This window comes from Archocentrus centrarchus, chromosome 4, assembly GCF_007364275.1.
Source record: "Archocentrus centrarchus isolate MPI-CPG fArcCen1 chromosome 4, fArcCen1, whole genome shotgun sequence".
NCBI lineage: Eukaryota > Metazoa > Chordata > Actinopteri > Cichliformes > Cichlidae > Archocentrus > Archocentrus centrarchus.
Genome location: NC_044349.1, coordinates 16917247 through 16929409, shown reverse-complemented (window position 1 = coordinate 16929409; position 12163 = coordinate 16917247). Strand labels below are relative to the sequence as shown.

Genomic DNA, 12163 nt, shown 5'->3' with positions numbered 1-12163 from the left:
TATTAAGGATTTTCTCAAATCCACACAGGGTCAAAAATATACATACAGACTCAAGTATACTGTACACACACACACACACACACACACACACACACACACACACACACACACACACACACACACACACACACACACACACACACACACACACACACACACACACTCATTTAAGTCTTTTAATAAGTGGTGCTGAACAAATGGAATTATTTGACCACAATGACAAGAGGTGTGTTTGAAGGAGTAAAGATGAGGCTTTCAAACCTAAGCACTGCACCAACTGTCAAGCATGGTGGCGCTCTGGGGCTGTTTTGCTGCCGGTGGTAGTGGTGCAGTGCACAAAGTGGACGGAATGATGAAGGAGGAGGACGACCTCCAAATTCTTCAAGTTCACTTCAAATCAAAAGCTAGACAGTTGAAACTTGGACACAGCTGGGCGTTCCAACAGGACAATGATCCCAAACACACATCAAAGCTGGTTTTAGAATGGATAATGCAGGCTAACATTAAGCTTCTGTGTCAGGAATCCAACCAATTTGAACAAACTTTACCAAATCTGCCAAAAAGAGTGGTCAAAAATCCAGGCAGAACTATGCCAAAAACTTGTTGAAAGCTATTAAATAAATGTCAGGTCTGTTAGAATACTGTTTTTTTTGGGGTGATAAATAATAATACAGCAAAGCATGCATTGAATGATAGTTAATGAAAGGTAGAACATTTCAAGGGTGTGATGTTAAATATTTTAAAACAAAAAATGGATGCAAAGGGTTTAAAAAAACAGACAAGCTAGAAAGTTAAATTAGGCTGCCTTGTACGACTGTACCCAGATGATGACAATGGTAACGAAGCTGACCGTTATGAAGATTATGTAAACCATGAATAGCAGCCGGTCTATTATGAAACCTATCTGGATCCATTCCTCTGTGCTCCGACTTTTTTTCTGGTGCTGCTCTGCCTGAATGCGAATGGCCTGGAGGTCCCTGCTCAGGCTCCTCAGCTCCTGCAGGGCCTCATCCTCACTCAGCGATCCCTTCTGCTCCAGAGTCTCACTTTCCTCTGTCACCGGAGAGCCGACTGTCATTTCTTGCAGGGGAGATGGGAGAAAATTATGGCAGCTCTGACAAACTTTTAAGAAAGTCATCCTGATCTTGTTTCCTACCTTGTGTGGCCCGATTTTGGATTACTGTGTCCTCTTTGTCTCTGGGCTTTGGAGGAAGGAACACTAGTCGACCCAGGATTTGAAGAACAAGCATTCTGATCCAACGAGGAGCTCGAAAATAGTGAGAGGAACCGTGTAGGAGGTTTGTAACGATGATGGTTTCGAGTAGACTGGCCACCATCATAGTCAGGCAAAGAGACAGGAAAACATCTGGGATAATAATAATAATAATAATGGTAGAACAGTAATTAATGATAATATTTGACAAATACTGGTTAAATCCAAGCAGAAGAATTCAAAAATGAAAAGGATGATACAGATTTTTGGTCTACTCAGGGGAGTCGAGACCAGATGTAAACAACATCCACAAATGGCACCTTTTAAGATGGCCTATTATTAAGCAGATTACTGAAATCACTATTTACAGTGAATGTGATGTCAATATTCTCTTGTCTTTTAGCTCTTTTAGCACTGATGATCACTAATGTTTGAACATGTAGTACAGTTTGTGCTGGACAGGTTTGTGAAAAACTAAGTACATCCCTTGGTTCATTAACTTGTAGAACCACCTTTAGCAGAAATAATGAAGTAACTGCTTTCTGTATGGTTTTATCATCTCTCATTTTGTTGTGGAGGAATTTCGGTCCTCTCTCCTTTATAATGTGTCCTCAGTTCAGTTCAGCCACTCTGTTGTATATATATATATATATATATATATATATATATATATATAACAAGTAAACTTACTTATGAGAGGTATGCCATTTCCAGTGATAGGCAGCAGGTCATTCATTATGACCAGGAAGACAGTATAGCCCAGGATGAGCGTCATCTTGAATAAGGACCGGTCAACATCACCGGGAGGCAAGATGAAGCTGAAGAGGTCCACAGAGATAAGGAAGCAGCTAGGGAGCAGGAGGTTCACTACGTACATTGTTGGCTGGCGGCGCAGTGAAAGCTGCAGCAGAGTGGACAGATTTGAAGAATTTAACTAATCTCACATATTTCTCTGTTGCTTTGATTATACAGTACCTCATACACCTATAGTACTTAATTGACACTTAAAATCAGACCAGTAACACTTACACATATAACTTGTCAAATTGTTTCTCCAGTTTAAACGTTTGACACAAAGATTGTCAATCTGTTCACTGCTGTAAGAATTTAATTAGAATCAAAATTACTGAGGAATCATGTTTGTATAACCTAGAAAAGGGACATGGTTACTACAGTTTATTTTCTATGATGAGTCATATTTTTGTTTTGTAATTATTTAAACTGTAGTAATTATTTAAATATGTAAAGGAAACACTAAGCAGCAGTGCTCTTGAATTTAATATTTAATGCAGTCTGTGCTCATTGCTCTTTCAAACTTTTAGCTATAGTTGAATTAAATGTGCTGTATATCCTAGCTTCCTATCACATATGCAAACAATAGAGTTAAATATCTGGTACTGAAGAAAAAAACCCTCCTGTTTCTGATTACTTTCTAGAAGGCTCTGCAGTCCTCAATGTCTTCTGTTTTCCTATATTATGAATAACTAAGTGGTACAATAACATTACATTTTAACAGTGTTATGCAGCTTCTTACACTGAAGCAAATTTCATCATAAAAGCCCATTGCAGTAGACGGTAGTGTGTGTTTATTTGCAGCAATTCCAGTTAATACCCATTCACCCATAGTTGCCATCACTGATTTAGAGTATTCAAAAATCATCTCTGCAGTTTGTGGCATGTCAAGCTGCAGAGCATTACCTGCAAGGAAAATAGTCAAAGATTTTGTTAGACAAAGCCATTCATATTAATTTCAATAAAATATCTTAACTGCATTTAAAATTAATCACTCATTGTACATGATAGATTGCAATAGATCCTCATGGACTTACTTACTCTTGAGTGTGTATGAGTTGAAAGTTAAAGTGCAGTTCTGGATGTCAAATGGAAACAAATAGATATCAAGCCTGCAGGAAGTGATGGCTCTGACAGGCTGTGAATCACTCACGAGGCCATTAGAAAACAGGTAGGTATATGGGACAAATGGAGCTGTGTTTTCATCCATGCTGCAAGAAGATGAAAGAGCTTAAATTTGGAAGCACAAGCAACTGCATGCATATATTTTCCTTATTAAATGTTTCACCCTTCATCTAGTGGATAATAGTGTAACCAAGCCATCACCCTATTATCATGTTTTATTTTCCATGAGATCAGATGGAGTCACATCCCAACTATGGTCTGACTGCAGCATGCTCAAACTATACCTTTGCCCTTTCACTCACATGCAGCTTCTCCATTTTCCATTCTTTGCTACTTAGTAGCCCCTTTCGGCTAATAATGCTTCAGGACTAGTTCTCAAGATCATATAAATATAAAAAGAATCTGATTTTATTCTGTGAATTGTTGAAGATAGGACTTACAATTCATTGATTACAACATCTGGTACCCAGAGATTTGCTCTCGGAACTGATATCAGTGTAGTACCGCACTCTTCTGGGTCCCACATGGTAAATTCATTTCCCCAGTTCTGCAACACAAATCATGCTGATACAAACATGCACACAACAGAACAGATACACTATAAAACCCTGACAGTTATCATTTTAAACTTCAGATGTTTCCATTTGAAGAGAAACACCAAAAACTAAACAGCTGGGCACTGTCTTCCTTCTTTTTAACAAAACGTTTTTAAGGCCCTAGTGTATTAGGCCTTTGCTGTACAGAAACAGTTTCAAGTACAAAACTAAACATGATCTTAAAAAAAAAAATCACGTCTTTTTCTGATTCTCAAGCAAAGTATAGAGATCAACAGTTTTATCATTGCTTGAAAGTTTACTGTGAAGAAACTACTTACCAAACCTTCCCAGAGAAGCGTTGTGAGGAGTTGCTCTTTCTCTTCCTGAAAAAGAACCAAAATTAATTTGCATCCATTTCCTAAAAGACATTTTCTTTCATGGAAAAATTATTTTTGACCATCTTATGCTCTTTAGTCTGTACAGCAGTGATTCCCAAAGTCAAGAGAGCTGCGGCCCCCTTAAAAAAAAAAGAAAATACCATGCCCCCCCCCCACATATACATATACACACCCACACATACACACACCCACACCTGTGCTAGAAGCCTGTCTTCACTCTCATCAAAATGCAAGAGAAAGTGATGTATTTCCTTGAAAATTTGATAAAAAAAAACAAAAAAAAAACTAAACAACACAGGCTGTTGGCTATAAATTGCTAATGTATTTTTGCTAATTGCTAATTGCTAATTTCAAGTTAATAAAGGGGTTATTTACCACTCCCAAAATGGCAAACACGGTTAGGTAAATGCTGACGTTAGTGATGGTTGTCATATTCACCACAGGCCGAATGGTGCTCAGGTTGAAGACTGGCTTAAGAGCCTCCAGCAGTGAAGCTGTATCAGGGTTAGAGCAGTGCAGCATGGTGGAGCTGCACTGAGCTACAAAGGAAGGAAGAAACAAGTCCTTTTGATTTTTAAAGGTGACTTCGTATCGGCTTCACCATCTAGCAGCAAATATGGTCTTTTTCTCTAACTGCATGAATGCTCACAATTAAAATGTTAGCAAACCTTAAGTTACCCACAAAAAGGATTCATCTGAAATGGAGAACCCTAACCCTAACCCTAACTCTTAATGTATTACGGTTTGGAAGTAGAATAACAACTGCTGATTAATATTACAATAAAACTCCCAGTTGACTATTTACATAAAGGTAATCACAGTTTGTATTACCAGATTTCTGAACATGTATGTTTGAATATACAGGTGAGGCTAAGGATTTAAACTTGATTTTAACAGAGGAGATTTTGAATATCTGTTTTAACCCATCAGTAAAAATGTATAAAAAGTAGACAGGAATGAAACAAGACAGCTTGGTGGATGACATTATTTCATAATACTTAAAAGACTAGCTAAGTTAAATGTCAGTGTGGCCTATGCTGACAAAGTAACCAAGTTGAGTGAAGTGCAAAGAACCTGGATTATAAAATAAAAAAGTTAAATTCCTCAAAGTGCTTGGCATAAAATGCGTAGTTGGGCTTTATCCTTTAATGGGTGTGAAAATCTGAGCCTTTAAAGTGAGTTTTACAGCTAAGAATTTAAACAGGTGTGATATGATTTTGTAATATTTACAGTAATAAGATGTCTAGAGACACTGCAGAGCACATGAAATAATTGGTATAATACAAATGATCGCTCACTTCTCCATTCATGAGCACATACACAGTTTGCTGAATTATTACAATGCATTGCTTACATGTTTGTGTACTATGTTGCTCAAAGAAATTTAAAGGAGCACTTTTAATCAGAGTATAGGATCAAGTTAGTTAAACTTCTGCTATACTGATGTGGTCAGTTCAGTAGCAGAGGGGGTTGTTAATCAGTTTCAGCTGCTTTGGTGTTAATGAAATTAACAACAGGTGCATTAAAGGGGCAACAATGTGACAACCCCCAAAACAGGAATGGTTTTACAGGTGGTTTTTCTGACCCATCTTTCTGATCCAGTTTTGCATCTGGCTAGGGTCAGTGTCACTACTGATAGCATGAGGTGATACCTGGACCCTACAGAGGTTACACAGGTAGTCCAACTCCTCCAGGATGGCACATTTATACCTGTCATTACCATAAAGTTTTCTTTGTCTCCCAGCTCAAAAGCATGGAGGAGATTCCAGGAGGCAGGCAATTACTCTAAGAGAGCTGGACAGGGCTGTACAAGGTTCTTAACCCATCAACAGGATCGAGTATCTGCTCCTTCATGTAAGGAGGAACAGGATACTAGAACCCACTGTCTCTGACCAATCAGGAACAGATTTCATGAGGGTGGCCCAGTGCCATCTAGTGGGCCCTGTACTTACTGCGAGGCACCATGGAACCCAAGTGGCATTTGCCATAGAAAACCAGAATTGGCAGGTCCACCACTGGTGCCCTGTACTTTTCACAGATGAGAGCAGGTTCATCCTGAGCACATGTGACACACATGAAAGGGTCTGGAGAAGCTGTGGAGAATGTAATGCTGCCTGTAACATCGTTCAGGATCACCGGTTTGGTGGTGGGTCGGCGATGAGGTGGGGAGGCATGTCTGTGGAGCGACACATAGACCTCTACAGGCTAGGCAACAGCACCCTGACTGCTATTAGGTATTGGGATGAAATCCTTGTACTAATTGTCAGACCCTACGCTAGTGCAGTGGGTCTTGGGTTCCTCCTGGTGTACAGCAATGCCTGGCCTCATGTGACAAGAGTATGCAGGTGGTTCCTGGGGGATGAAGGAATTGATAGTGCCCCCCATGCTCACCTAACCTAAATCAGATAGAACACCTCTGGGACATTATGTTTGGGTTCATCCAACACCGCCAGGTTGCACCTCCAACTGTCCAGGAGCTCAGTGATGCCCTGGTCCAGATCTGGGCGGAGATCCCCCAGGACACCAACACGTGGGGGCCATACAAACTACTGAGTACCATTTTGAGCAATGACATTTCAGCATAATGGACAAGCCTGCAGGATCATTTATTCACTTTTGGGGTGTCTTTGAATTCAGACATCTGTAGGTTGACAATTTTCATTTCCATCAAACAATGTGGCATCCTTTCATTCCTAACACACTACCCAGTCTATACCAGTATGGATATCAAACATAATTTTTTTCCCAATAAGACCCGAAGTGTTCCTTTAAATTTTTTTGAGCAGTGCATTTAGTTTTCTGGATAGTTAACCAACTTGAATGAGAAGTGTGTGAAAATCACCTCATAAAAATTCAACAGCTTCAAGGAATGACTAACATAAGAGATGTATATAAATGTGTATTACTACATTATAGAAGCTGTACTTACCATGCATGAGCAGAGAGATGAAGATGATTAGAACCTTAGAAGGCCTGACTTTCGGCGGGCAGCACTAAAAACATTAACATTGTGTCAAAAGCAGTTCTTAGTCTGAGTGGTATGCTACTTGTGAAGGATGCCTGTAAAGCTGTCTTCATAGATTTTTATGTCATTATCTGGATTTGTTTTTAGTGAATATATTTAAAAATATTTCATGGCTTTTTTTTTTTTTTTTTTTTTGTACTTTAAGTGTAGGTGTACTTTTAAAGCATACCTGATACCTACAAAGTCCCAACTGCAGGAAACCATTATATGACACCAAAATATGGAATATCAATTTCTTTATTTAATAGAAAACAGGAAAAGGGGTGTTTTTAACTTTTAATGTAACAAATGCAACACTGTCTTTTCCAGTCTTAAAAACAGCTTGAATATATGGTCCAAGGCTCTGCCCTGAAATAACATAAGGTTTGGCAACCATTTCTACCATATTTTACCAATTTTTTCTTTTCTTTTTATCAAACACCAATCTGCTGTATGGAAGTGATTTTACGCTTGTTACCAATCTTCTTCTAAAGCTTTGTCTTTTTCTCATTTTTGAGTGTTGAGAACTTCTCTGCTTGTTTAATATACACTCAAAATTAATAAAAATATTTGAATAATAATTCTTATGCATCTACCAATGTCAGGAAATTATGGACTGTTTTTAAAGTTTAATCCTAAACCTACAAACCAAATTATTATTCTGGGGAACCACTGGTGGCGATAATTATATTTTCTAAATATATTACTGTAGTTTAGTTTCATTTAGCATATTTCAAACATTTCTTTCATGCCACAATGAAAAATGAGACACCCCCCCCCCCCCCAAGAAACATGGAAATACTCGAGACATTTATCATAAAGTCTAAAAAGATGTCAAAAACTGAATGAAACTTTTTAACAATTTTATTTTGTATACATTGTTTACCTCCATTTTTAAAATTACACAATAACACAGAAGGGTTAAGATTACTTCTAATTAATTTAGAAAAGCTAATTTAAAGGCGAGTACGATAATATGACTATTCATTACCATAAACAGGTTAAAAAAAAAAAAAAAGATTTATATATGTGCTTCAAGACAGCATTTTTTTCAAACCCTCTAAAGCAATTACAAAATATTGGTCAAAATGCAGCAAACATTCAAGCCACTAGCATAAATTGAGACCTTTAAAACAGAGAACAGTTGTCTATGACTGATTGTATGAATTCACCCAGATAATGATGATGGTAATGAAGCTGACAGTAATGAAGAGGATGTAGAGGCCAAACAGCAGGCGGTCTATGATGAAACCCACCTGGACCCAGTCCTCTGAGCTTTCGCTCCTGTTGAGCTGCTGCTCCACCTGAAGGCGGACGGCCTGGAGGTCCTTGCCCAGTTTCCTCAGCTCCTGCACAGCCCTGTCCTCCACTGATTGCCCCTTTGTCTCTTGAGGGCTGCTATAAGCTTCAATATTTGCCACAACAGTCCTGGTCCTAAGGTCTATTTCAAAGCAATGTCAAGACAACGATTTATATTCTTTGAATCAGCTCTTCAGTGTGATTTAATTTCTTTTTTTGCAACTTGTCAAGGCAAAATTAATTATTTTGACCTACTCTGTTATTTCTGTAATCCTGCATTTCTTCATGCAACTTATATTTAAACACTGCAAAGCTACTTAAAAGCAACATACCTGAAGCTCTTGGTTTCTTTTTCAATGGTGGCATGCAAACAAGAAAGCCCAGAAGTTGCAGGACGAGGACTCGGATCCAGCGAGGGACGGGAGGGAAGTCAGCAGACCCACACAGCAGGCTGGTGACGAGGATGGTTTCCAGTAGACTGGCCACCATCAGAGTCAGGCAGATAGAGAAGAACACATCTAGAGAGAGAGACAAAGGCACGAGTGCTTTGAGACCCAGAAACAATAAAATTTGACAGCATCACAGTCTAATCAATTGAATATATGCATGTACCTATCAAAATTTACTAACCTATTAAAAGTCAAATTTAAGATTTGAAGAATTTTATCACAGTATCCCAAAAGTCCACGAGCCTAAGAGCATTAAATGCTGTCAGCAGGACCGGTTACATGTAAGTTTGATGCATTTTTCTCTTGTAAGAATGCTGCCAGTCCAATTTTAATTCAAACATTCAAAGGCTTTAAGAAATCTCTACAGACTTTTTTTTTTAAGTGTTACTCACTTATGAGGGGTATGGTGTTTCCAGTGGCAGGCAGCAGGTCATTCATGATGAGCAGAAAGACGGTGTAGCCGAGGATGAGGGTCATCTTGAAGTTAGACCTGTCCACACTCTGTGGAGGCAGCAGGAAGCTGAAGAGGTCCACTGTGATGAGAAAGCAGCTGGGGATCAGGAGGTTCACCACATACATAGTGGGCCGGCGCCTCACTCTGATCTGTACATGAAGGGAAAACTTGGTCAGGTATCTTTCTGCTGTAAAATATTGTAATGGACCGTGTATCGGCACAATTTGGGATTTTAGGTGCGTTGGACTTAGGCATAACAATCATTACAGACAAATTAGGAAATAAGAAATGTGAAATAGACTGGCTTGTTTTGAAACCGAGTTATTGGTCAAGTCATTGGTATTGCAATCCACCTACATGAAATTCAAGCTCATCATAAGTCTTGTTATGATTGTTTTTCTGGGCGGTGATATCCAGTAGTTCCCATTCACCCATGGTGGCCATCACACTCTTGGAGATCTGTGTAATATTTTCTGCAGATCTTCCAAGAAAAATCTTTATATCAAACCCTGCACAGAGAAGAAAAGTAGAGAGAAAAGTGAAAATGCTGAGTTAAAGCTGAGCTCACTAAAGGTCCACATGTAATGTAAAGAGAGATCAGTCTCAGTCTTTGGGGACTTTTTCTTAGTGAATAATAAACTAAAAAAAAAAAAGAGAGAAAAAAATTCTCTTACCATAGTGCAAGTAGGAGTTGAAGGTAAAAGTGCAGTTTTGTACATCGAAGGGAAAGGTGTAGATATTGAGGTTACAGGAGCTGACAACTCTGACGGGCTCAGAATCCTCCACCTTACCGTCACTGTACAGGTACAGATAGGGAACAGGAGGTGCTTTGTTTTCCTCCATACTGCAAGACCAGAGCAAAAGTGTGAAATGAGAACATGGCACCTGAGACTTAAGGCATTATAGATGTTCACAAGCAACCCCTAAACATGACCCTATGTCTTTGGGGTGGGGGTGGAGTGGTAAAAAGGAATAATTTTGTAAAAATGTAACTAGTTTTTGATGTATGTTACTAATAATGTCTATGTTGGACAAGATTTGGAAGAACAATTTGCAAAATCTGAAAATTAGATATGGTCATACCAAAGGTTTATGTTAGGGATTATAATTAAGGGTAATCATCTCTGGTTTGCATTTTAAGTTAGATTTGCAAATTCAAGATCCTTGAGGATTAAAGGCATTTGCAATGACAGAATATTCCACATAATGTTGAAATATCAATATTTTGGTCATCAGTGATAGTCTTGCTTGAAATTTGTTTTTTCTTTGAGTGATAAGCTCTGACAATTTGTGACAGCAAATAAAATTTACACTAGCTGCAGGAATAAGGCAGGAAGCAATCTCAAGTTTTCTACTGTCCACAAATTTGATCGCACCAATAAGTTCTACAAGTTCAGCCAAAGTCTGATATTGCTGTGTATCTGCTGTAAAGACTCAGAAGAGTAATGAAAATGCATGAATCTGCAGCTAACAGTAATCCACAAAATGCAAATAGTCCCATTGTTTACCAAAAACTAGTGTACAGTTGTTTAAACAAATATAATCCTATTCAAAGAATTGAAGTACAAATTTTGTTTATGTATTTTTTTATGTATGTATTTTATTTTATATATTTATTTATTTGTTTTAGTTAAACAGTACTAAATACTGGGAACATATTCATGGTGACAGTGACAATGAGCAATCTCCACATTTCTCCTTTAAAAACATTTCTTTTTTCAAAATACTTTAGAGTTTGATATAAAGAGTAAATTAAATTGTAAGATGCTACTCACAACTCATTGATTACAATATCTGGAGCCCAAAATTTGGTTCTGGGTAGAGATATCATGCTGATACCGCACTGAACTGGGTCCCAACTGATGAACTGATTGATCCAAGACTAAAACAACAACACTGGTGTCATTACAAAGAGCAGGCATGAGTTGTCATGACAATTGCAAAGTATAAATCAAAACCCCTTCATCACTGAGGAACTTGGATTACAGCACTACTTACAAAGTGTAGCCAAATATAAGTAATGAGGAGTTGAGCCTTTTCATCCTGGAAGATAAGACAGGATACTTTAGCAAAGGAAAGCAATAACAGAGATTTTCTTAAAGTCCTTTTAGAAAGCAACTTGGATCTTAAAGGAAGCTTCAGTAGAGTTCTGGAGCACAAAGAAATTGATAATATCCTATATATAAAAACAAAAACAACAGAAGGGTCCTCTTGAGAAATTTCTTGTTAGTGATTCACCCACAAGTAAAGACCTTTAGATAGAATAGATGCCAAAATGTAAAATCTCTATACACACTCAGTACATTATAAAATATGGTCATCCTCTGACAGGTGAACATACCACTCCTAGAATCCCATACATGGTGAAGAAAATGGTGACATTGGTGCATGTTGTTGATTTCTGGACAGGCCGAATGCTTCTCATTTCAAAGACTGGGGAGAGAGCCTCCAGTAGGGCAGTTTGTGTTGGTGCAGAGCAGTTCACCATGTAAGCGCTGCAGAGAGCTAATGAAACATTGAAATGATAATATTGAGTGTAATTATGTTGCAGTGTTGCAGGCTTGTAAAGTGATTTAATTGCAACAAATTCAATAATTGTCCCTTTCCAAAAGAACTGAAATATTCCAGTATTAGTTTTATGATATTAAACATCATTCAGTCACTGCTGAACACACTATTGGTGAAGCAGAAAGTCAGATAATTACAATGTACTTAACAAAATGCTTACCTGGCATGAAGATACTGACGATAAAAATCATGGTGGGCTTGCCTGGTGGAAGAACCTGTTATAATTAAAAGGATGTACAATCAAAATGATTTATGGATAATAAATACAAATAAATAAAGAAACAGATATGCACCATTCTTAGTTTTTAACTTCAGCAGAAACACT

The 12163-nt window shown here is 38.0% G+C and overlaps 1 protein-coding gene across 1 annotated transcript in view; it reads right to left on the bottom strand.

The window, feature by feature from the left end:
* Positions 1-633: 633 nt before the first annotated feature.
* LOC115778860 (uncharacterized) overlaps positions 634-12163 on the bottom strand; it is a 24775-nt gene continuing 13245 nt past the window's right edge. Inside the window, exons 12-29 of the mRNA XM_030727217.1 lie at positions 11999-12053; positions 11612-11775; positions 11269-11313; positions 11046-11152; positions 9945-10114; positions 9628-9779; positions 9209-9419; positions 8702-8885; positions 8325-8517; positions 6994-7057; positions 4440-4603; positions 4005-4049; positions 3571-3677; positions 3047-3216; positions 2748-2911; positions 1904-2114; positions 1157-1366; positions 634-1080 (exon numbers count right to left, since the gene is read on the bottom strand). Coding sequence (XP_030583077.1) covers positions 797-1080; positions 1157-1366; positions 1904-2114; positions 2748-2911; positions 3047-3216; positions 3571-3677; positions 4005-4049; positions 4440-4603; positions 6994-7057; positions 8325-8517; positions 8702-8885; positions 9209-9419; positions 9628-9779; positions 9945-10114; positions 11046-11152; positions 11269-11313; positions 11612-11775; positions 11999-12053 — 2700 coding nt within the window. The 3' untranslated portion in view covers positions 634-796. The remainder of the gene's footprint in view (positions 1081-1156; positions 1367-1903; positions 2115-2747; positions 2912-3046; positions 3217-3570; positions 3678-4004; positions 4050-4439; positions 4604-6993; positions 7058-8324; positions 8518-8701; positions 8886-9208; positions 9420-9627; positions 9780-9944; positions 10115-11045; positions 11153-11268; positions 11314-11611; positions 11776-11998; positions 12054-12163) is intronic.